This window comes from Micropterus salmoides, unplaced genomic scaffold, assembly GCF_014851395.1.
Source record: "Micropterus salmoides isolate LMB-PRFRI ecotype aquatic unplaced genomic scaffold, ASM1485139v1 Ms_hic_scaffold_9, whole genome shotgun sequence".
Lineage (NCBI taxonomy): Eukaryota > Metazoa > Chordata > Actinopteri > Centrarchiformes > Centrarchidae > Micropterus > Micropterus salmoides.
The window spans coordinates 22,353,260-22,379,359 of NW_024044681.1; the positions used below are offsets into that span (position 1 = coordinate 22,353,260).

At 40.4% G+C, this 26,100-nt stretch overlaps 1 protein-coding gene across 5 annotated transcripts in view; it reads right to left on the reverse strand.

Moving 5' to 3' along the window:
• Positions 1–176: 176 nt before the first annotated feature.
• The window catches only part of trim3b (tripartite motif containing 3b), a 29,828-nt gene continuing 3,904 nt past the window's right edge, over positions 177–26,100 (reverse strand). Inside the window, exons 1-17 of one of the 5 annotated variants that reach the window (XM_038708564.1) lie at positions 24,146–24,301; positions 11,950–12,125; positions 9,255–9,384; positions 8,392–8,502; positions 8,072–8,223; positions 7,619–7,799; positions 7,273–7,374; positions 6,978–7,076; positions 6,452–6,604; positions 5,723–6,101; positions 5,278–5,381; positions 4,985–5,152; positions 4,580–4,748; positions 3,803–3,844; positions 3,064–3,134; positions 2,748–2,888; positions 177–2,483 (exon numbers count right to left, since the gene is read on the reverse strand). In XM_038708564.1, coding sequence (XP_038564492.1) covers positions 2,331–2,483; positions 2,748–2,888; positions 3,064–3,134; positions 3,803–3,844; positions 4,580–4,748; positions 4,985–5,152; positions 5,278–5,381; positions 5,723–6,101; positions 6,452–6,604; positions 6,978–7,076; positions 7,273–7,374; positions 7,619–7,799; positions 8,072–8,223; positions 8,392–8,502; positions 9,255–9,384; positions 11,950–12,095 — 2,301 coding nt within the window. In that variant the 5' untranslated portion in view covers positions 12,096–12,125; positions 24,146–24,301 and the 3' untranslated portion in view covers positions 177–2,330. Of the gene's footprint in view, positions 2,484–2,747; positions 2,889–3,063; positions 3,135–3,802; positions 3,845–4,579; positions 4,749–4,984; positions 5,153–5,277; positions 5,382–5,722; positions 6,102–6,451; positions 6,605–6,977; positions 7,077–7,272; positions 7,375–7,618; positions 7,800–8,071; positions 8,224–8,391; positions 8,503–9,254; positions 9,385–9,525; positions 9,584–11,949; positions 12,126–14,958; positions 15,155–24,145; positions 24,302–26,100 lie in introns of those variants that run through there. The other 4 variants (XM_038708563.1, XM_038708567.1, XM_038708566.1 and 1 more) reach the window with 4 other exon arrangements.

Below are 26,100 nucleotides of genomic sequence, written 5' to 3' on the forward strand. Positions count from 1 at the left end.
TAATTTTGGCAAGAAAAGACACGGACACTCTGATTTCTAATATGCCAAAAAGAAAAGAAAAAGCATATAAAAGTTAACCTCAATTCAAATACAATATATCATTGTAACTCTTACTACACACACAAAAGTGCATTAATTAATGGAAGTCTTGTTATACAAAACAGACCATTTGTACAAGCGTTCATAGTGTCATTCTTTAATATTTACAATCATACCATTGCCATGATTACATACATGTAGTGATTACTTCTTGAAACACTGGCCTCTTGTAGCATGCAGTATAGGCTACACAAGATGGTTGATTTAGTGTTTCATTTATATGTGCTTCCTTTATTTCACACAGACATGTCAGTTACAGGTGAGAGATAGACATAAAAAAAAATCATAATAACACAGGGGTCCATTTAATGGAGGAGGAAAGTCAACTAAATCTGTCATTACAGAGGGTTTTCCCCAAGTGAGAAATGCAGATGGAAAGACAAATGAATTACAGATCAATTATCGGGGATAGACAATTTATTGAGAAAGCACAGGTGAAACACTTTCTGTTTTACTTCATGTTAGCTGGTGTTGTGTTCCTCAAGGAGCCACACAGAAAAAGTTTTGAACTACCAAGCAAATGAATGCAAATACTGGAAAATCCATGATAAAGGTGCTTGTCAGCTATAACAAGTATTGTGATTGTAATATACAGTACACTTTCTGATTATGTTAAATGATAACTATACACAGAGGCATATATTACTCTTGCAAACTATATAACTTTTATAATATTTGTATTTTGTGCAAAATTCACCAAGACTTACAACAATACGTTTTGGCAGAAGGAAAAGTTACTATTTGACTGGATGTGAGCTCTGGGGAGAGGCAAAAAGAGAGAGCTGCTTTCAGTGCTACAAGTTACAAGGCCTATGTACAATGATGTTTGGCAAAGAGGAGACAGCTCAAATGCACCGATTAGAAAAATAATTTGCAGAACAAATTATGTAGAAAAGAAAATCAAAAATAAATTAAGTCCTTTGAAAAAATAAAACAGCAAATAACTTTGTTTGTTTGTTTGATGTCAGGAAGTCATTCAGTCGGCTACTACATGGCATGACCTTCTGCTGTATTAGTATATGCTCCAGTGTTGAAATCCTTGATTCATTAAGTAGATTATATAGTGAAGTAACATGGACACCAAATCCATATATATATATATATATATATATATATATATATATATATATATATATATATATATATATATATATATACCTAAATATGCATATATACAACTAGAATACACAAAAGTACAAGAGCTAGTGGGGGTTTGTTTTGGTTAATAGAAGAAAAAGGCCGGCTAGAAGAGACTGAACTTAATGTTGAAGTGGCGCTGGTTCGGATGTATTCAAAAACCTTGTGGTTCTATTATATGTTGTGCTTCTTGATGTCTTTGGGTACCAAAACAAAAAAAAACACTTGCATATAGGTCGACTCATCTTATGACTGAAACAAATTATCTATATACATGTGCTGGGATCTTGTCAGAGTGGTAAGGTGCAGAATTAGAACATGAAACCATTTCTTTTGCACACTCCTGTCTGCATGTTCTGTTGTGTTTACCGATGAGAAATTGAAGGCAGTGACGACAGGGTCGTTTTTCTTTTTTGGAGCACACAGACATGCAACAGTGTTCGAGGGAAAGGCCTGAGCGTTGTTCAATCACAAAGCATCATCTTCTCACCACGTAGTTGACTTCTGCTTCTGTATCTTGCTTTGTTTGCTGGTTGTCGGGAGTGTTGCCCATCCGCACTGCCCTCCCAAAACTGCAGTTTTATCACCAACTTCACACTGGCAGGTTATCTTTTGTTGAGGTCCCACTTGTGAGAAATAGAGTTGAAACAGCTGTTCCAGAAATGAATTTCCAGTTCATTTTTCACAAGGGGATTTGGTTAAAAACACATTTTGAGAGTTTAAGGTAGACAGATAGTTCTGGATGTTTTCTTTCTTTTTTAACATTTATCAACAGAATATTTGGGGAATTAATGTCACTTCCTGCAATAATTTTTGGGGTAACTAGCTTATTTTGTCTTTAAAAACCATTTTAATTATAGTTGAATTTTAGGGGGTTTGGGTTGTTTTTCATGTAAACATTTTTTTCTTCAGATTTCTTTGTCTGAATATTAGATCTTCTAAAATACATGAGTGCACAAAATGAGAAATAAATTAATTTGTGGAACCTGGGGCCACTGTAAAGTGTGCAGGCACATTACAGCTCTGTGTCCACAAGCGGTATGTGACGTTAACTTGTCTAAGCAAGAGTTGTGTCGGCGATGTCTTCCCTTAGTCTACTGCAGATATCTGTAAACCTTAAAGCAGTGGTTGCCAGAGTCTGCAACAGCCACATGTCCATCTGAGGTGAGGGCGAGGCCCTGGGGGCCGTACAGCGGGTCTGCTGATGTGTTAATGTAAGATAAAAAGGAGCCTGTGCTGTCAAACACCTGAAATAGAAAAACACAAGGGTTAGAGTTTTTAGTGTTCATTTTGCACCAAAATACTTGAAGCTGCAGGTTTTAAGTCACAGTGACTTGACTGGGCAGTTTACTGTGCTGTGCTTTTTATTTTAAAAATGGATCTTTTTCCATAGCTTTTCATTACTTCATGTACGTTTAAATATGACCTCACCGTTTTTCATTTCCTGAACAGCTAAAGTGAAGAAAATAAGTTTCAAGTCTTGATAGCTGACTGTATACCGCCTGTCTCACCTGTATTCTGCTGTTACCCCAGTCAGCTACAATGATGTTTCCATTGGCATCCACAGCCACACCAGTAGGAGCATTAAACTGGCCATTGCCTTCACCATGAGAGCCAAACTTGAACAAGAACTCGCCATCTGCACTGTACACCTGGGACAGGAAGTCAGTAAAAACACACATTTTGTCTACATCTCCATGTGCATTTTGACATATAATCGCTGTGAACTATATAGAAAATGTGCTTGTACCTAAATGAAATAACACTATATTTGTACATTATGCTTGTGGCAACTTCTATGATAATTCAGAACAAATTGTGTCTTACCTTCACAGAGTGATTGTGAAAATCGGTCACAATAATTTCATTCTTGTTGTTCACTGCAACAAAGTGCGGACCTAGGTAAGGAGAGAGAGGCAGGTTTATCGGGGAATTTGCTGTACTTGGAACAGTAACGGATTCTTGTAGTTTGCAAAATTCCCATTGCTGTTAGTAGGCTGTTTAAACAAATTTCAAATTTCAACTAGCTGTGCCTAAAGCTGCAATTACAAAACCTTGTCTAATTAGACTTCTACTATTCTGGTTTTCATGGAGTAGTTTTATGGCATTCTTTTCATGCATTGGATGCTTTAACTTGAGTTACACAGCTGGTTTCTTGTTTTTTCAGAGTGCCTAAACAGTACTAAAACTCAAAGTTAGATTATATGGAAAAGCTCATGGCTCTGAGATTCAATCCCGCTAACATCTGGAACATCGGTTAGTTTCATGGTGCTGGAGTCAGAGCAGTGAAAATCATTCACACTGATCTTTTCACAGCCATTTACACAAAAAAGCACAATACAAAATGACAAAATGTTGTAATAGTAGGTGATTATTACAAAGTGCATGTACTTGGAGAAAGAGTACTCTCCCTCTGTGATTATTATTGTACAGGCACAACATGATCCAGCAATTTGTCAACAATCCGAGTTCTCAGGAGGTCAGACACATAATCAGGGAGTCGGGTTAGACAGAGGGCACTGCACTGTGGGATTAAGGTTGCAGCAAGGCCACACTTAGTACTTACTGAAAATTGAGCCAGATTTATTTAAGTTTGGGCCAAGTTTTTCTGGATTGAAAAACAGGAGGAAGAACAGAAAAATAGGTAGTCAGAGAAAAAAGATAAGCAAAGAAGAAAATAGAGTAGGTGTGGAGGGAGCAGGGCGTCACTGCATCGTCTGGGGCTTTGCTTTAAAGTATATATAAGCTTATATTTTTAAACAATATGTAACATGCGACATAATGCACTGATCTATACTGAGAAATAGAATGAGAGCACAAGCATACATTATTGTTTTTCTCAAATTGGCAGTGAAAGTTTCAATTTAAAATAAGGATTTTAATTGGACATTGATGCCTCAGAAACACACCCCGTCTTCTGCATTGGGCTTAGTGATGAAAATGAATGTTGAGGCTAATGCCTTATTGCCTGCTTTCGAGCCAAGTGCAACGCCACATAGTGATTGTTATTATTATTTTTTAAATTCCTTGCTGTTAGTTTTATTTCCCGTATGTATGTATTAATTATTTATTATTTATTATTATGTAGTGCACGGTTGAAATAGAAGCCTCAACTGTAACTTCTGTTCATGTTGTTTGCTGCCACAAGCTGGCATTTTAAACTGAACCTATGCTATATATATATATATACAGATATATATATCTATATATATAGATATATATATGATATTTTGTGTTGTCATATATAAATAAATACAAACATCATGACAGATGTACTTTAAAAGCCTCACTGACATATATTGATATATTGTTTGTGAGCTCCATGTCAAGTCCTCCTTCTCACCTGCAAACTGTCTGTCAGACGTCCCCCTGCCTCCAAACTTAGTCACCAGCTTCCCATTGGACTGAAAGATGAAGACACAGCAGGCCTTGTTGTCCACAGTGATGATGTGCCCGTTCTTATCCACAGCCACTCCCTTAGGACCCATGAGCCGGCCTGCACCAATCTTATTCTGTGAGGGAGGAAGACAATGAAGACAGGGAGAGAAAGATGTGAATGACTTTGGAATTATTTTTAACAAGCTTCTGCCACTTCTAATATTTTGTTATGTTTCACTGAAGAAAGTAAGAGTATAATCCTGCATGATAAATTGCACAAAGGATTTTCTTTTCCTTCAGAAATCATTCAGTTGGGAAAGACATCATAAATGAATAAACCTTAAATTAGCAACAAACAATGAGACCTCACCTTAAACTTGCCGTCAGATGAGAAGATGCTGACCCATCGATTGTCGTAGTCGGCCACCACAATGTCACCATTCATGTCCACAGTGACACCTGTCGGTCTCTGTAACTGCCCCGGAGACCGACCTCTGACCCCAAAGCGCATCTTAAACTGGCCATCATTGGAGAATACCTGCAATCAGTTCCATCAAAGAGACCTTTTTGAGTGAAATTATGATCACAGCACTACAACAGTATTTTCCAACATGGCATACATGGTTGCACTTACATGCATTTTCCTCTCTGTGTCTGTCTCACCTGTATGCACTGGTTGTTGCTGTCAGCCACCACCACTCTGCCATTACAAGAGGCTGAGATTCCCTGTAGATTTGTGAACTCCCCCTTTTCTCTGCCCCGGGTACCTGACAAATAAATAATTACACACTCAGTAAAAGTGCCATTTGGTTATTTTCACCCCTGTCTCAGTGTGTGATACTTTTCCTTAAAGGCTGGTTTTGGACTAAAATGTGTGCATTGATGCTGATCATTTCATTCTGTTGTCTGGTACAAAGTGAAAACTGTAGCTGCTGCTAAGAGGGAAGGATGTCAATCTAAAAACTTGGTGTATGTGATAAGTATTCCTGATTCATAGTTAGAGGGATAAAAAAAATGCAAAAAAAATAGGCTGTCTTTATGGAGAACATTTTCCCTGCTATGATGTTGGTCTGTACAGTTTCTTTCCTGGACGGGTCATCTTTCTTACCAACTCTGTAGATGAGCTCATCCTCGATGGGGTTCTCCTTTTTCTTGGTGGTGCTGTACATGCTGGAAGGCCGTCGTACCGCCTTCTGCCGTATGTGGCCCCCTGTCCCGCTGGGAGACTTCACCCTCCTCTTCACGTCATCTGGAGATTGTGGCACATCTGAGGGCTTGACCGCCCGTAGGCGGAAGGGGCTGCCACGTATCGGCTGGCCGTAGAGCAACAGAGAGAAAGAGTACTCTCCCTCAGAGCGTAATGTGTAGCCCACCTCATATGTCCCATTTTTATTGTCCGCTATCTCTGTCTCTGCAGCGCGGCTCCCGTCCGCAGACACTATCTCTGCTTTTAAAACAGCATTTCCTGTCCGGACCAACTCTCCATCCTGCAGATAGAGGTCTCTGATTCAATTTCAGAACAAAAAAATCTCTTGTTGCTCAAGCAATAGGCACATGGTTGCAGCCTCTAAGGCAACACCACAAGCTCCCAACAGATTTGTTTTTGAGAATAATAATCCTTAATTAATTGCCTTGGTGACCACAGTGGCCACCATTAAATAACTGCTTATTGCAAGAGAACAACAAGAGCATGAACCATGAATTTGAAAGAAACTGAAATATGTGACTGAAGCAAATACACACATTAGTCAAAAGATTAAAGCTACAACAAAATGTTCCAGGGTCACTCTGCACATGCAGCAAATGGCAGTGAGACTAAATCATTTAAAGACAGTACCTTGTCTTTTGTTGTCACAGTAATCGTGTGGTGCTGCCCAGTTGCTGCGTGGCGGAGGCCCTCTCCCGTGGCGACGGAGGTGTGAGCCACAGCGGCTGTGGTGATGAGAACACCCAGGTTCTGGATGGAGCGGCGCAGACCTTCAGTCTCCACCTGGAGCGGACACCACACAGGATATACAGTATTTTGTGCTGCACAATCCCTAAATTGCTCTCTAAAGTTTAATTTCCATGGTTGGTTCCATGTGATGTATATACAGTAGTAGTAGGCAGGCAACCACAAAATAACCCACATTTTTACAAAAGCATATGAAACACAAACATTAGATTTGAACATGAGATTATTAGTGACAACAAGCCAAAACCCAATAGGGGGTACAAAGTGAATAAGAAAATATGTAGAAAAAAACCTGTGGAACACATGCTTCATTTTTCATTTGAAATAATCATGTGGGAATATCAGTCAGACCACCATATTGAAAACCCAGAGCAGAGAAATAGTTAGAATCAGAATAAACAGCTGATACCTGACAATCCAGGTGCGCATTCTGGTGTGGTCTCTCTGGGAAGTCATGTCTGGCCAGCGCTGTTACCCGCTCACTCATCTGCTTCTGAACTAGCAGCACCTACACTTGCAAGAGACACATATTATATTCAAAGTCTTTTTTCCCCCCTGTTTGTGTTTTTTCAGATGAAAATATTTAATTATTTGCAAGGGCTCACATACTGCTACATTAGTGCAACACACTTAATAGCTAATTCCCATATGTGCTGTAACCTGTTTATTAGCTTGCTTGTACAAATTACAATTTGCCAGCCCACCTCGGTAGCACTCCCATGGCTGAGAGCCTGCTCCGTAAAGCTGCAACTGCTCTGGATGTGTTCTTTCCCCTGGAGGAGAGATGAAAGCTGGGCCTGCAGGACCTGCGCTCAGGTAAGTGGAAGATATGGGAAAAAGGGACACAAAAGAGCAAGAGGAGGATGGAAGTCAGCAGGCTGAAGGGTGTTAACAGGAATGTGAGGCACGTGTCAGGTCATGTTTCGACTACTTGTTTGTAAAATACCTGTATGTGTTGCCGCATCTGACATTGAACGTGCAATGAAGTAAGTGCACCTGCGTGAGTGCATGCACTGTATATAGTATGTAAATGTGTGAAACATAACTAACCTTCTGCTTAGTGCTGCAGATGTTCTCCAGGTCTGTAATGAGGGCTGTCTTGCGCTGATGCAGTGCCCGCTCCAGCTCCTCAAACGTACTGGTAATCTCTGCGACCGCCTCAGTCTTCCTTTCATTCAGCTGGCGAGAGATCTCACTCACCAGCTCGATGGCTGCTGTCAGCTGAGGGAGCCTGCAAGATCACACAATAGGAAAACTGAAACTAAAAAGAAGCAGCAAGAGTTTAAACTGAAAAAAAATAAAAAACACAACTATGGTCAATCCTAAATAATATTTAAATACAAAATATGATTAGCCTAACTAGCTATAAAGCTACAAAAACAAAATAATTCTTCATAAGTGATCTTTCATGGCAGATGCCAAATCTGGGCCAAATGCTTAAGCTTCCAACCACTGATGTCAAGGTAATATTCTGAAAGCTTTGTCAAAGTATCAAGTCCCCACCTGCTTTGTATGGCATCCAGCTGTGTCTTCAGCGCAGCCTTGTGCTGTTCTACAACATCCGGCAGAGGAACAGTCACATGCTCCCGGTGCTCGCCCTCTGTACAGTCCAGACACATGGCTGTCTCACACGACTCGCAGTAGAACTCCATCACCTGCAGAGGGCGACAAGCCGAGTAAAAAAACATTATTTTCTCTTGCTGGGCATTGCAGGTAAGTAAGGATTCAGTTTCTTTTACATTAAATATTGCTAAAAACGAAAGAGGTAGGGTGGTTTCAGTGAGGTGATGACTGGGCTGAGGAATCACAAAAGGGATTCCCACCTTTCCCTCATGGTTTGGGCAGCAGAGGGGCTTCCCTGCAGCTGCAGCGCTGACTGACTCAAGGACACTGCAGGCCTCTGGCCGCGAGCACTCTGGGTCTCGTTGAAGAACCTGGTGAAAAACATTTTAAACGTTATCATGCTGTTTTTCAATGAGCAAGTGTCAACAGATTTGTCAAATTATCATCTGTTTTCTTGTCTAACGGTTGACATGGATTTATTTCTTCTTCTTTTTAGAAGAATTGTTTGGGGGATGTTTACTTTAATTAGACCGTGGACAATTAAGACATGACAGGAAACAAAAGAGAGAGAGAGGGATTCACATGGAACAAAGATCCCCAGCCAAAATCAAATTAAACTGAGTAGATCGCAAAATTGTTTAAATTTCCTTGTTCATTCTATTCAGGACAGGAACACCCATTCTTATTCACTTCTATACTTTTGTGGAACCTCCATTTAGTGCATTCATTCCCTATGTTCACAATGTTATCCTTAATTATAACCCCTACATGCCTGATGGAAACCTTATAACCTTGAATTTAAAGCCAATCCTAAAAAGAGCCCCTTGATGAAGAAAGGGCCGTCGAGAATTACCTCACTCTACAAAAATGTCCTCCCTCTGTTTAACACCAAAAGTGGTTCTCACAAAGGCAGCAGCAGAGTAACACACACCCACCCTCTGTCCAATTTCTTTGAGTATACAATGAATAATTGTTTTAAAGAAATCTTTGCTTTGTTGTTACCCTCATAATTGGTTTCATCTGTGTTTTGTCTTGTGTTTCATGTGAGTGCAGGTACTTGAAAATCCTGTTTGGCTAACAAATTTGTGCCTGACTTGAAGTAAAAAAAAGGGATTAGGCAAACCTCCATGAGATTAGTGATGAAGAAGTTGTTCTGTAGAGCACAAACTCCTTTCTCTGGCAGGATAGATGTCTGCCGACACACTGGACACGACAGGGTCAGAGACTCTGGGGGAATGTAGTTCTGGAGACAACTGGAGGGAGGGAGTCAACAAATAGAGAAAGCATGAATTAGAGTATGCAATCTAACAGCAATTATTTCGCATTGTTCTGTGTGTAAATATTAGTCATATTCAATTTACCAATACAGCAGAGAGTGAAGAAGAGGAACACACCAGAGAGAGAGCTGTCACATTATCACTGTAATTGAGTGACAGTGCCGAAATAGTGCTCCTGTCACAACAAATAGGGGAAAAGTGTGAATCCAAGTCAATATGCAGAACCCACAGCCTCAGGAGAAAACACGCACACTTTCGCTTTGAGTGAGTGAATCTCTGGCAAACCAATCTGCCTGACAGAGACACAAAGAGACAGAAGACTTTAGGCAAAATAGATGTTAGCGTGGAACATGTTTTTTTATGCTTCTGCATGTTTATGTGTGCAAGTAAGGAGGTTTTGCATTGTGATCTAGCCCGCCTCCTGGCAGCCGTCACACTTCTACCCCACTGGCCCTTAAAGGCTGAGGATGTTATGCAGGTTCAAATAGCCTTACATTAGACACCTTCAAGCCAAAACCAAACCCACAGTCGGCTGTAATATGCAAATTAAACCACACTTCAAGGCCCTGTTTCTGAAAGCAAGTTTAACAATCATTAACGGTGCCTAATGGTGAACTCTGAGTTGACGAACCTGACGGGAAGATCACCACAGCTAATGAGTACTCAACTCATAAAATCATAGTCAGGTAAATCACCAATACTTATTTCTGTGATTTGCAGTTGAAAATGTGTCTAGTTCAGAAAGTAATTAAAGTAAATTTTGAGACGTCAGTTTTACATTTTAATCAACAGCATTTAAGGACAAGCTATATTTCAACGTGCAAATATCACACGCAATATGACTATATGCAGCCTACATTCTATACTGTAGCCTGTGTTTGATTATTATTGTCTTATTGTATAATTGTATAAGTAAGGATATTCTGATTCTGATTCTGACATTCAAAAACTCACTTCATTCATCAGTGTCATTATGTGTCTAAAGCTTAATACAGGTTTGTTTTATTTAAACAGCGATTATTTCAGTATTGCAAGTATTGCTACAATGTTCCAGTGCAAGGGAACTGACAACCTGATACCTGCCTTAATGTCACAGCATTATAAAGCGGTCATGTTAAAGATAGTCCTTGGGTAACAAACTTGCCTTTCTAAAGACGTAAACTTCTGCAAATGAATGAGTTCTGATGTGTGCTTTGATATCGACTATATGAATGAAGAAATGTGTCAGACACCTCCTTCAGGCTCAGCAGTCAGAGAGAAACTCAAGAGATTGTTGAAGAAAAGCTGACAGCGAGCAGGTTAGGTTACCTCTCTTTCTGGCTACCATCCAGCATGTGATGCACGATTGTTTTTGTGTTATCGCTAAATTGATGGTTAATGCTGCAAGAAACCTGAGGTCAGTCTCTGTTGCTGTACACAAGGATGTCTAGCAGCGGTTTGGGCTGCATGTTTCATTTATGATACCACACTGCGTTGTAACCAAACCTTGATAAACTGCAGTTGTGAGCTTCTGAGAACAACAGAGGGCTTCAACAAAAGTCTCTCTCTACCTACCGCTCTGTCAACACCACTGTAATGCTGTGAGGCCTGAATACATTACTGTTGGATTGTCAGACACACAACCAGCTGGGGACCACAGGACCACTCAAACAGTTGAGTGATATGACATATCAGAAGAAGAGAAAAAGGGGAACAAAATTTTAAATTTAAAAGGTACCATACTAAACAGACTAAACCCAGCATGGGGTTGCCAGCTCAGTCTTAAAACCCCTAAAACTACATCAACCCATCCAGTATTAAAACATCTGTCTGGCAACATCACGTATAGCTCCAGACAAAAATCTGTTCACCTCAGCAGGGCTCCACATCACATGCCATCCAGTTAAACCGGGGATTAAACTTGCCCTCCGGTGGGCAAATGCCCCTCGCACTGCATGGAAAAAGGATTTACCCCGATACTCTGTGTGGCTATACAAAACTATTCCGTAAATGTTTGTTTGATCATAGGTTTAGAACTAAACCAGTCTGAAAGATAATACTAGCTATCCCCGGTACCTAACAACATATCTCCCTCTTCATCCTCCCACCCTGACCCACAACAAGCTTTCCAAAAGCCTCCTCTGCTTGGCCCGGCACGGAAAGGCCCCAGTAAGTATCGCCTGAGGCATGGTAATTGTGTCTCCCAACAATGAGCCTTTTCTCAGACTGTGTTCGTTGGCGGTCCCTGATGCTGAGGAATGTACTTATCCCAGGGGAGTCGGTGAGGAGAAGTGCTCTGAGCTGTTTAATTGTGGGCAGGGATTTGCAATAGATGAGGTTCCTCTATTAGGGCACATGTAAATATGACAAATAATTCTTCAGTGATAGGATTGGAGAATAAGTACTGGCAGGGAAAGAGCTACAGTAGGTATGTCGAAGAAGCTAAAAAATAGCAGACAGTGTGAGCAGGGGTGAGCAGAAGCAGTTTTGTGTCAGGTTTATCTTGAGGGAAGTGTAGGTAATTAGGACTTTTGCCAGTTGTCATTGATCAATGTTAGTTACCTTTCACAGAAGGTGTGAAGACAGGGCAGGACCTTGGGGTTGCTGTAGTGATCCAGACAGATGCTGCAGACCAGAAATTGCTTGTCTATCTGACGCACCACAGGGCTGGTGCTTCCAGCCTCGCGTTTTGCCATGGCAGAGGACATTTAAAGCCACGGACAATGACAGCAGTTAACCTGCAGAGAGACAGAGATAAATGCATGAAATATTTGCCTATATTTTTCTATAAAAAAGAGAGAGTGTAACTTTCAGGGCTGATAATGCTCAGCAAATTTACCACAGGAGGCACCAGGAACCGAAAGTAACAAAGCTGTTTAATTCCTTGATTAGTACAAAAATGCATCCATTGTTATGATGTTATTTCTAGGTTAATACCAGACAAAGGCCAGCTGAAAGAGAACTGTGTGAAATAGCAGCAGGCACCAGTCCTGAGTGTACAGACAGCAGCAGATGCAGACAAACCAGTATGACCATGTGGTTGGTCTGGTTCAATTAACATCCCAGTTTACACCAAAGCAGGAAACTAAAAGAAAGTAGAGCAGTCTGTGGTTAAAGGTGAGCCCTTCATTACAAAGCCACAAAAATGCATCACAACATTCTCGTCACACAGGTACACAAAAACATACTAAAAATACACACTCTTCATGTACAGGACCTGTGAACTTCACACACACACACACACACACGATAATGTGCTTCACACATTTTGGTCTGTTTACAAATGACCAGTTCTGTTAAGTTGTTTTGTGTATTAAAATAACTGTCTATCAATTTGTGAGTGATAGCAGGTTAAAATCCTGAATTTAAATCTTGGTGACTGGGCGCCTTTTGCTTAAATTTCGAAATTTATGCCTTTAAACACAGAATTCAGTGTATAACAATGTATACTAAATACATAGTAAATACATATACGCTGGAACTGATTTAAACTCCATTGAGAACACATAGTCATTTTTAATAACACACTGAATAAATGACCATACACATCTGTCAGTGACAGGGTGAAATAGTAGCAACACTCTATGAGGTCACCAGAAAAGAGGAGCCCCATGCCTTAAATATTATCATCCATTATGGAAATACAGCTGCAAGGTATGAATAGCAACACCTAGCAACACAAACAAGAGCTGCTTCTAACATGACCCATATTCACATTCATCAGTGCAAGCCCTAACACATACGGCTAAATAATTACAGTGGCATGTTAAAGATGCTACTGCAGTCTGTTCTCATTGCTGTGCACCTAATGTGTAAATGAACCGAGAAGAACATCCAGTCTGAATCACAAAATGTACACATGCCATGTGCAACTTTTTTTAAAAATAAGAGGCAAGAGGCCATGACAACTTGTACTTGCTGGAAAACGTTTCACCTGACTTGGCCTTTGGTTGGAAATTGGCACCTTTGATAAATACTGCCACCCATTTTTATCTCTGTGTTGCAAACTGGGTCCAGCAATGTAGTCTAGAGACACATTTTCTCAGTAGGTATTGTTCATATCAGACACAGACATGCGCTGAAATGCTCATATAAATAGCAAGTGTCTCAAACAAACATGAGTGACCTTAAGATACACAGTAGTTATGAACGTTACACACTCAATGACAAGGACACACACAAACACACTGATAATCATCATCCCCCACCAGACCCCACCCCTCTGTCTGCACATCTGTCACTGCTGGATCTAATACAGCACTCAATCCCCTATGTCCCATCTCTGCTCATGTCCTATTGTCAGTTGTCACTGCTGGAGAGTGAAGTGAGTGAACTGGTGTCTATTTGTTTACTGTTGGTTATATTTTAAGAACACATTTTATTGAGTGGACCACAGTAGAAGAAGAATATGGAGGCTAATGAATCCCAAAAATTATTATTTCTCAAAACATTGGACAAAAAAGTAGCACAAATGCTAAAATTATCTGTTTGGAGTCTGACAGAGGATATAAAAAAAGCTCATACATGTTCCAGCTTTACTGCCATCATGTAAACATAAAATGCATACATGGTGCTTGTGGGAGTCATGCATGCATGCATGCACATGAGTGGGTGGGTACTCATGTGGATGTTTATAGTTACATGCATTCAACAGACTGTGTTTTGACATGGTCCTTAAACTCCTAAGTAGGCCACCGTGCTTAGATGTGATGCTCTAAAGTAACCATGACCAGCTAACTGACAGCCTTGGCAAGTGAGTGAAGACGTGCAGATTCATAATTTGGGCTCTGGAGTTAAAGGCAGCTGGGTGGGATAAAGCAAAGCCCAGACAGAAAGTTTAAAAAAAAAGATTTACGAAGAGGAGACATCCTGCAGAGAGCTGTAAACTAATACCATCAAAATGAAATGTGTTATAATTCTCCTGGCCATTATATGTGCAGCAATAACACCAGCAATGTTGTTGGTGAACTTAGCCCTCTAAATTCCCCAAACTCTCAGGATTACAGCATTTGCATGTGCAACTAATTGTTTGTGTGCGTGTGTGTGTGTGTGTGTGTGTGTGTGTGTGTGCAACATGTTTGTGTGTGACAACAAGCTAACACCCATGAAGCTAACACACAATGAGTCTATTCACTGCTGGCTTTACCGAATACAACAGTAACAGTTTTCTTTGTCTCATTCAGCACTACAACCTCTGCTGCTGCTTTACTGTAGGATCCTCACAGCTCATGTGTATGTCTTAAAACACACACGTGGAAATGAAGTGGGGGAAAAAAGGGAGGAGGCAAGACAGGAAATTAAACGGCTTCTTCCCAGTTCAACAAGAGGACAGGGAAAAGAGACAAAGAGACAGTTTAACAGGGAAAGGAATGAATACATTAAACGTATCAGTCCGTTTGCTCTCTGCTCACTGTGATGCACCTGTATAGCACCAATGAATATGTGCTGACAGATTAGACAAACACACACTCTTCTCTGGTTAACAGCTGAGCTGATACTGTATAGTAACACACGCACACATGTATGTCCATGAGGACTAACACACTCAGAGTTGACAGAAAGACTACCTACTGTCAGAAGTGTGGAGTAGATCAGTCTGGAAGGCTCCATGGCAGCTCTGTGTTAAGTCAGTATAACACTGAAGAATCAGCACACACCCTGACTCACACATGCACACCCACTCCCCCCTCTCTCGCCTCTTCCCCTCGGCCCTGCTGACCACTCTTCCTTTTCCCTTTTCCTTCTCTGGCTTTTTTCTTTTCCACGAAACACACACACACACACACACACACACACACACACACACACACACACACACTGAAAAAGGCTGAACGGGGATGACAACAGAGGGTGGGAGTGCGAATTTAAAGTCCCTCCTACTGTCAGTGATGTTTACAAGCTAGAGCTGACTGGGAGCCCTCCTACCGCCGCGCTCTGATTGGCTGGGAAACTAGCAGAGAGGAGGGATTGCATCATAGGCCAACAATTCGTGCTGGCCAGAGGGAGTGAACGGTAAAGATTGAAATAGACAAGAAGAAGGCTGTCAAGGCTGGAATGACAACAGTCTTGAATCCAGGAACATAATTTACACACACACTTAATCTGCGGCATAATTATTTAATTTGTGAAATGTTATGCACACTCAAAACAATGATGAGTAGTGCCTAATAATGATCAGAAACAGCAGCTGATCATCTAAACATTTGAATTATCTGGCCTCCAGTTATAGTAATGAAGAACAGCCAAGTACACACACATACACACACACACATGCAGGGCTGCCAGAGTTATATAAATCATGATGTCACCTTTAAAAAAACGTACAATGAGAATTTTCAACATATGCCTCTCCGTCCAGCATTATAGTATCAAATTACACTTAAGAAAGACCCTTAATACTGAAAAGGGGATTATCATTTTGAGTTCCAAGTCAAATATCTTGTCACAGGGTGATTTTGCTGCCAATCCCTTAAATGCCCTGTCCGTATGAAGTGGTCAGAGTTTAATCTGGAGAAAGAGGTGACTATTCTCTGACAATCTCCAGTTAATCTGTGCGGATCGAGTCCAGCCATCTCTCCTCCCTCACTTCCAGCTCCGCTTCCACCCGCACACACCTTTCCAAAATCTCATCATCCTAAACTCACAGGCCAGACTGCTGTGGTGGGTGTAACAGGAAGTAAAGGATAAAGAGGATAAAAATACCACTCAGAGAATGACAATCAGTAGCTCTGTTCATCAAATTTATTGTTGACGTCCCGATACAGACTACTGTGGCACATGTTTTTTTTTTATATATATTGCTGCAGACTCTTAAACACTTAAATACTAAACACTGATTTTATTAGGACCAACTGGTTATGAAACGTTTTTATACTTGTTAACCAAACAAGTCCAACGCTAAGTCAACTTGACAGTAGATCTGATGCTTGTTCTTTCTAAACTAAATCAACTCCCACAAACATATTGCTGCTGGATAGAACAATCTAATAGGATGTCTTGTTTTCATGCTCCACAGAAAGTAATTAGAGAGAGGGTATGTGACATGCCCAATATACCAAATGCAGCACTCCAGCGTGGGCAGCCTTTTGAAAAAGACTGTTGTCATCCCTGCAGTGAGCACTCCACAGCATAATTGGTTTACCGCTGTGCTTTCTGCTGAAACGACAGTTTTATCAGAATATACAACTCCTGCAGTTATTACATGAGATGAAGGCGAACCACCAGTGGCACCCGCAATGAGTCTCTCGAAACTAGTAAACATACCATCATTGGACTACTACTAAATAAAAGAATGATTAATGTTACATTACATAATTTAAGATACTAAAAGGTTTATACCACTACTTCTGAACTATTTTCTGTATACAAATAGTGAATAGGCTCCAGCTAAATAAGGAAGCAACTCACTTGTGCAATATCACCAGCCAAAAGAAACCGTTCTGCCCCAGGGTCAGTAAGAGGTGGAAACAACAACAGTAATAATAGCAAATTATAGTGATGTTCTCCAGGAAATCTAACACACAAAATCCACACCCACTTCAGGCTGGTGTTACATTTTTCACACGACAAATAATGCGACAAGAAAGGTTCTGTAAGAGTGAGTAGGTAGTAACGAGCGTTAAGGGTGCTGCAGTGTTTGCTTGCAGCCAATAAGGTGCCTCCACTCAGCGCTGAACACCTGATGCCTTGATATTTTTTGCTCATTCTTGTGTTTTATGTGCTTTATGTGTCCTCCTGCCTGTGCCTTCTGTTCTCTGAAACCTCATGATTGGTATGCTTAGAAGAAGTAGAGAGGCAAATGAGGACAAAGAGGTGAAGGGGAAAAAGATTCAAGAAGAAGATGAGAAGGAAAAGTGATGATGAGGAGGAGGACATGCACGCAGAGGTGGCATGTGTGTGTGTGTGTGAATGTACTATATATATGGTACATTCACACACACACACACACTGAATAACGAGTAGGTTATTGTGTAACAGAGCACTGCCGTGATATCTTTGGGCTACCATGATGGTGTTAGAGTCTGACAGCTCCGGCCTGACACCATACCACACACACACACACACACACACACACACACACACACACACACACACACACACACACATACAGTCAGCTGTTTCAATCTGAGTCATACTATGGCCCACCTCCCCCTTTCCTCCTTAGCAACTCAAGTTACACCAATCGCATACAAAAACTTACACACCTCACTCTCAGGGTTTGAACCTTAATTTGGTCCTCACAAAGGCATAAGTATACACAAGAATACACACCCATAGCTGCTAGATGGCGTGTATGGACCAGCCTGTGTAACCTTCATTAGTATGCTTGGCAAGCCTCCATTCTCCTGCACAGTCCAGTCTCAAGCCTCGACATACATATACTTCTATATATAGAGCTATCAGTTCTCATCCCCTTCACACCACGGCCAGGCACGTGCGCTGAGCTGCACACACGCAAAAAAAAAAATCGCAGGGATCCTCATATGACCAGCATAGTAATGAATACTTGAAAAGGATCCACATGCTAAACATTTACATCAGTCTGTCCCATAACTCACCAATACATGCAATGCACATATCACACAGATTTATCTCTGCACGCTGTCACTTACTACATCATTAGCATCCCAAAGCACTGTTGTCATTTCCTCAGGGTTAGTGTCAGTGGTTAACGGTTGTCAGTGATTGTATGTAAAGTTAAGAATGGGAGAACAAGATAGAGTAAGAAAGCTAACCTGCATAGTGCTTGCATAGCTACTAATAAAGTTTGTGTTTTATAAGGGAATTATCCGCATGCGTCCAGTGTCTCTGCTATTCTATACAAATACATCATAAATGCATCATACAGACACATTATAGCAATATGTAGACATTTGAGACTATGCACATACTATTGTAAGAAAGAGGCTTGTTATTGGCAGCTCATCGCAAACACACAGGTCTATGCAAATCACTGATTGGTCGATGGGTTGAAAAGAAAATACTGACACTTTTTCTGAAATGCTATGGCAGCTACACAGCTGTCTTTACACCACAGCTGGCCTAAGGGAAAGCAGGTGTGAGCATAACAAATATACTTTGCTTTGCTTTATCCACACAAAACAGCCCAGCGTAAAAAATACATACTCACATTCTTTAATAAGTTTAAAATATCAAGATCACAACAAAAACATCTGTGTAGTAGCGTAAACATGAGTAAAAGTACGGAGAAAAGCGCCCCATAATACAGAAATAATTACGTCAAGGACTAATATTTCAACCCCTTACACCTGTGAAATAACATGTGTTTCTGTGACTACTGCAGTCATTAAACTGTTCTCTGCTCATAGTTACTATGTTGCAAACGGCACTTCATCAAGAGACTCTTGACATGAATAACATCAAGGCAGACATCAGAGCAGCAGCTCAACTCCACTGAGCCTTGAGAAATGGATACATGAGCAGCTCAGATAGGGAGATACAGGCTCCTTCACATCTCTTGGAGTACACAATACAGAGCCAGAGTGTGCGCACTCTCATACTGTCACAACCTCTTGATATTGGTCCAAATTAGGGAAAAAGGCAATCTTTCTGCTCTCATTTGTAGTGAATAGTGAACATCAAACAAATTCAGTCGGTCATTTTTCGTGCGTGTGTTTTACACTGAACATCAACAGAATTGGCATGGGCGGTTATAATCCTGTAAAACAACAGCTTACGCATAAGAAATAAGCCCATTATATAATCCACATTTTAAAGTGTATATTCAAAAATTTTGAAGTTAAAGACATTCAAAGGGAATATTACATGATGCTCAGATTATTTATCCTCTTTCTTATCCTACCCAACCCTCTCCCAGCAGAGAGAAATATTTCAGTGAAAGAGGAGTGTGTGCTACATGGTAGAGGAGCTGATCCTGAAATAATTTGTTTCTTTAAATAACTGAGGGAATAGACGCCTTGAGCTAAACATATATTAACATAAACAGCTTTGTGTCACATGCCATAATAAAACCCCGACCACAATGATGCTTCAGGTAGGCTGAAGTTGAACAGACCTTCCATGCCTTTGTGTAACTGTTTGTATTTAACCAGATCCATGGGAAGTCTAGATGTTTGTTATCATATGTGGACTTTTAGAGAAGATAAGGGTCAAACATGAGGTTTATGTAAGAGCCAAATATCCAGAAAACAAGCAGGAAGAATAAAAGCACTTAGCCATGGGCGTTTTGCTCTCATGCCCTTCACATCACAGAAACACACACACACCAAAATCTGACTCGAGGGTGTCAGAGATAAAATACATTCTTTTATGTAATGTGACCTGAAGATTTATTTATTTATTTTTTTACTCTCTGGTTGTAAGGTGCAGAATAGCCTGACTCAATGTGAATGTCTGCTAGTTGTTGGGTTTTTTTCTCATGCTGCTCATTTTAAACAGACATCATGAAAAAACCTGTAATCAAATCATAAATGTGCATTATGGCTCAGATTCCTAACAGGGTGGAAATTAATTTACTTAAGGGGATTAGAAATTCCATCATTTGTACATCACACTGACAGGTCAGCAGATTTATGATTTGCATGTCTGTCAACCTGTGCACATAAACCAGGAGAAGTAGGAGGACTAAACCACTCTCAGGGTGGAGAAAATAAATTCAGTCCAGCTCAAAAAGGCCTCAAAGTGACCTCTCTGATGCCATCTCAATACAAACTGAATACTACAGGCTTTACAAAGGCAGTGCAGAACTGTACTACATTGTGTTGCATGTTCCTTGTATCTAAACAAAATCATATACTAACCACACATTTGTGATGCAAAATTCAATGCTGCATTTCTTGTAGTCAGTCTGCTTGAAACAGCATATTGCTGCTATGATGGCCCATCTGCTGACTAACACATTACAACACGCACATTTATCATGTATAGTCCACAGGCAAGAATGACGTAGTGGATTACAAATGTCGATGAGTGGTACCTTCTCTTCACTGTCCACACACGGCGGGACTGACTGACACAGGCACGGCTAAAATTATCAGCTTGCCTGATCTGAGCCAAGCTCAGCAGGAATGTGTCACAGGAACCGCCTGTATCAACATATTAACACATGGCTCACACTCGAGCACACACAGACATACACATACACAGACACACAGGTGCACGCAACTCTAGCTGTACGTCAATGGAGGGGAAAAAAATGCAACACGCGGAAAACAGATCAGGATTTCCATAAAAAGATTCTGAGTTCAGTAAGAGGGCTGTAGATATCAAATCTGTTTCTTTTCTCTTTTTCCTAACTGCACTTGCAACATGGTGATAGCCTTAATTTTTATTTGAAGAGGTTTGATTCAAGATGATTACATGTGGTTTTACAATTATAATTTGATCCCAGAATAGCATACAGACACTAAGTGCTCCAACACAGGGCTAAATTACAAGTTTTCTGTTCATCTAATCTCTTTGGCCTGTGGACTTCTAAATATATTGCTTTCATATTGTGCTATAGCCTTAAACGCATTACTACTACTACTACTAAGCACTACTGTATTACATTTGTTGGATGTGGTGTATTTTGCCAAATTTTGGCATATGAAACACTTGGCAAGCCATCACCAAGCTATTTGTTTTACTACCGCAGAGTCACCACAGCCTTGCTTGTCTCATTTCTAGTCTATGGAATGAGCGCTTTTACAATAAGGAGAACTCAGTTTTATGGCTATTATGTTTTCATACCGGAATTAACAGAAACACTGCAAGTGCTGTATTGCATGCATACAGTACATGAGGGAGATGATTTGCCTTTGACACATGATAGATTACTATCAAGACAGTGAACACAGGAACATCAATTGTACATTGTTTTAACAGGTCAGTGAGTGTAACTTATCTATCCTTCGGTTGTATTTATATTGAACAATAGCCTTACCTCTGCACTTTCACAGACAGGGAAATGCCAGTGCTATATAATACCAATGGCATCAATATACAAATCTCTGTGTTACTATAAAGGTCAGAATAGCAAGTCTGGATGAAAACAGGCAGTTGTTTTATTGAGCAAAGAATTTTCAGTATCCAAATGCACTGTATTGAGATTCATAGTTTTTATAGTTTTAATATTGGTCTGCAAAGCAATTTCTCTCTAATAAATGTTTAAGTGACTTTAGAACAGGACCAAATTGTTTTATTATATGTTTTACTGCTGATGTTATTTAAAATATAGTGCAATATGGCCAGTGCTATTACTGAGCCCCCCCCTCCCCGAGGGATCTATCTAAATATATCCAACATGACATGACTGCATCTCTCAGCTCAGTCACTAAGCTTTCACCACATGGCTCTCCCCCCACAATGCAAAGTAAACATGGTTGAATAGGCTTTGCAAAACCTATGTGAGTGCATGTTTGTGCTTTGGCTGTGGGCATGCCAAAGCACAAACATGCACTCATGTATTTATTCCACACATAAATACCATACAACATGCATTCACATTTAGCATCTGCAGACACACATATCACTCTTATTTAGTAACCAAACAAGGGACAAGACTCGATGAGTAAAGCTGCTGCCAGACAGCAACTGTGCCTGCAGGATCTGTTGGGATCTGCCAGCAAAACACATGAGGCTGAAAATTAAGTACATAAAACACAGACTGTATATATATTAAAACCGATGATATAACATACAATGCACATAGCTGTTGACACCATAACGTAGAACAAATAAGATGGCAATGTCACTTCCACATTACTTCAAACCAATTAACAAAATGACCTTATTGGCAGTCTGTGTTTGGCATCTGTGGACAAATTAACAAACAAGCATGTAATGTGATAGCTGAGTCAACCATGGTGTTGAAATTTGGAGTTGGAGTTGAATTTTGGAGTTGTTTGGAAAAATCTATAAGAACTAAAATTTAAAAGTCACTAAAGCTATATTAGCCATCACAGCTTTTACAGCAGAGGGTGATAACAATTAACCCGACCCGACTCTTACAGAATTCCCAGCTGAAGCTGTTACATCTCTCAGGGGATCACCTCTAGCTGTTAGACCTCACTCAGACTCTCTCGTCTTCAGACATCACAAAGTTAAAACTTAGAATTAATTAGTTGATGAGCCACACTTGTCTGATACAAGTACAAGTTTTTGTGTTTGAAGTTTTCATGAAGACCTTTCCCCCCCCGCTTTCTGATCAAAGTAGCATTAAAAAAAGTTTATATAAAGTTGGACTTGCACAAACATTTCCTTGACCATGCAGAGTGGAGGAGGAATTCTGTTGCTGTGGCAACATGATCACCTTAGAGATCTGATCAAGTCTGGAAGGAGGATGAAGAGAGCAGCACACCTTAACACACTCTCTCTCTCATTAATTTAGATTAATGAGCAAAGTGACAGCTCTCTGACAATGACAACATCAACACCTGAACAGAAACAAGCTAAAAATAACAATAATAATAACTTAGAGCTTAACAAACAAAAAAAAAATAAGCTAGACAGAAGTATATGACAGTTATGACACAAATGAGGCAGAACATCCAGTAGTTACAGTACTGGCGACCATGCATTTAATCATTTAGTGCATTCACATCCCTCTAAGACTCCCACCCCTCCCATGCAGCTCCAGTGACATTCCTCCCATGCCAGCTGGAAATTCCAGTCTCCACTTCCCCCACAGCGACCAGAGGTGCTCCTGGACCACTATTTCAATCTTAAAAAAAAAAAAAGATAAAAACATCCCAGCTTTTCTGCACATACATGTACAAGAGTATATACCTCTGTTGCAGTCATCTACTCCCTCATTGTCTTGTCTTGATGGACTTCTATTCCAAACATATGCCAAAGTGTCAAATGTAAAGGTTCTGCTCACAACATCATTAACTGTATCTTGGTAGATTATAGCACGGGACCAAAGTGTGGAACTGGTGAAGTTTAAACCTCCTGAAACCCATTTCACTGGGCAAAGGGAAACTTTAGAAAATAAAAACAGTCTTGCTTTAAGATTGATGTCAATGCATTATTGATAGGCTACTAGGAGCTTTGAAATGTTTTTCTGGGACTGGCAGGTTGTAGAAGTTGCCCAATCCATGTAATGTGTGTAATCTGAAATTGTAAAAATCAACAACATTGTGGACCAAAGGCGGTTTTCATCTGACTGTGATGGTGTGGAACAGCCTTGTTCAAAATATAAAGTGTAGTGAATATCATGTTGCACAAAAAAAATGTCCTCTAAGGAAGAAACACTGCTTTTTTTCTTCCAATAAAACACTCTTAACAATCAAGTTTCTCCATACACAATGTAAACAACATATTTTAAAAATGTGCTGCATTGAGCCACAAACCATCATTTTGAGTTTCCCCTAGTGTGCATTCACATTTGAATATCACTACACCACCTATTCTGCACAGGTAACTGCAGCCTATCTCTCCACTCATCTATAATCCCAGTCAGGTCAGTCTCACAGAGGGCGTCTAACATACACAATGAGGAAACATTCTCAGGATATGTTGCACAGTACAAACCTATCATAGGCAAGCAAATGGCCTGCAGCATTAGTTTGCATACAGACAGCACAGGGTGTATGCGTCCACCAGTTGTAGGGAGGGGATACAGGAGGGAGGGATGGAGTGCAGTGAGGGAGACATGAGATGGAGGAAAGGCTCGCACCCTCTGCCAAGGGGAGAAGGGTGTCAGATGGAAACAGTGGAGGATGAAGGAATGAGCGCTGGCACACAGTAGGGACTGGCATGAAAGAGCAAGGGTGGGAGAGAAAGATGTACTTACAGTAGGTTCCTGACAGATGAGAGAGAGGTTCAAGCAAGTTTCAGTGCGCTCTACTCCATATGGAGCAATATCCATCCACAAAACCCGACATAGCCAAAGCAAAACGCACCTCATACACAGGGAGGAAGGAACAGGGTGTGTGTGTGTGTGTGTATGAGTGTGATCGGGATCTGGCTTTAATGCATGTATGTGTGCGCTAGAGGGAGAAAAAGCAACAGAGAGAGAGAGAGAGAGAGAGAGAGAGAGAGAGAGAGAGAGAGAGAGCTCTTAAGAGGCAAGAGATACCAAGAGATACTGACAGATTGTACAAGCTGACTGGCTGGTGTGAAAATGGGAGGGGGCTGGATTGACCAATAATGTAAGAGATGAGCAGAGTGAAGGGGAGATGGCAACAAAGAGAGATACATTTTTTTAAATTCCTGCCCTCTCTCTTTCTGTTACCTCTACCATCTCTTTCTATTTTTCATGTGTAAGGAGAATGAGAAAAGCCCAAACTATACGAAACATGGTCATGTTTCGTATGAGAGAACCAGTCAGTCAGTGTGATAAACAGATAAGGCAACCAGTCTATCGCTCTCTCCCCTCCACACACACACACACACAGACAAAGTGTAGGTGTACAGTAACTGATGAGAGGAAAAAGAGAATCCTGATGAGAACTCTAATAACTGATGGCTGGAAAGGGTGATACATGTGGAGCTCAGCTTAAAAGGGAGATGCAGTGGTTGATGGAGTGAAAGTGAGAAGTGAGGGACAGAAAAGCATCAATTGAGAAAGGAAATGGATGTTTAGGGACACAGGGTTCAAGTTCCTCGCAAGAATAAATAACATGTTTTTTTTTTTATTGTGTTGTTGATCATGTAGAGCTGGATTAGAACAGAGTGGTGAAGAGGGGCCTAACAGTGAAATGATATGGACAGGACGATTGTGATAGTGGGGTCTGTAAGATCTGTGTGTATGGACAGCAGAGGCATGAGCACTGTGCATGCGCATGGGGGTGGGGACCAAACCATCTTCCCAGGATTTTGCTGCGGGAGCACCATGTTGCCATGGAGACTGCATCCAGTGCAGCAGAACATGCAGATGACTGCTCTCTCTCTCTCTTTACTTCTCATCCCTGACCAGCAAATCATAAAAGCTGGTTTCTGTGCAGGTTTAGAAAATCCTCCAGGTACAGACAAGCTTTTGACTCAGCATGCAGACAATTATTATTTTTTGTGTGTTTTCAAGACACTGCATGGGGGAGGGGGGCAAGAATATTATTCACCTTAAAAGAATCATCCAATATATTAAAACATATGTATATAACACACCAATTATGTCATCACATATCCAATAGGTGAAAAAGCTAAAGGCACATTTTACTACTGGTGTGTAGACCAGTCATCATGTGCTTCGATTACAGACTATGTAACATGTACATGGTCTGCATTTGAATGCAGACGGTGTGGATAATATTATAATGTGATGGCTGAAGCAGAAAAGGTGATGTAAACACACTGTGGTTTAATCAATATCACTTCCGGCTGGTCCTATTGCCCATTACTTTCAGTTGATGCCAGGATATTATGGAAATAAATATTTAAAATAAATATTCAGATTCTTACATTTTTTGTCTTTGTTTAACCCCATTTCAATTGTCCTTGCCCCACATGCATAGTACCCTTTCCTTTCAGCATAAAGCTCTCACTATATATATTTATAGCTATAAGTCTGACTATACAACATTTTGTCAACGTATATATGTAAGGTATAAAGCTGCCAGGAACCTAAAATAGAAGAAAATAAGAATTTAGAAATCTTTGGTGATAATCACTTAAAATATTATGATAAAACCCTAAACATATATAGTTTCAGTGTGTATACACACAAATGCAGCACTTTAAGAAATAAAATTATAATACAATCTTTTACAAGCAAGTTATTCTTTTCAAACTCATTTTTATCTCCTTTTA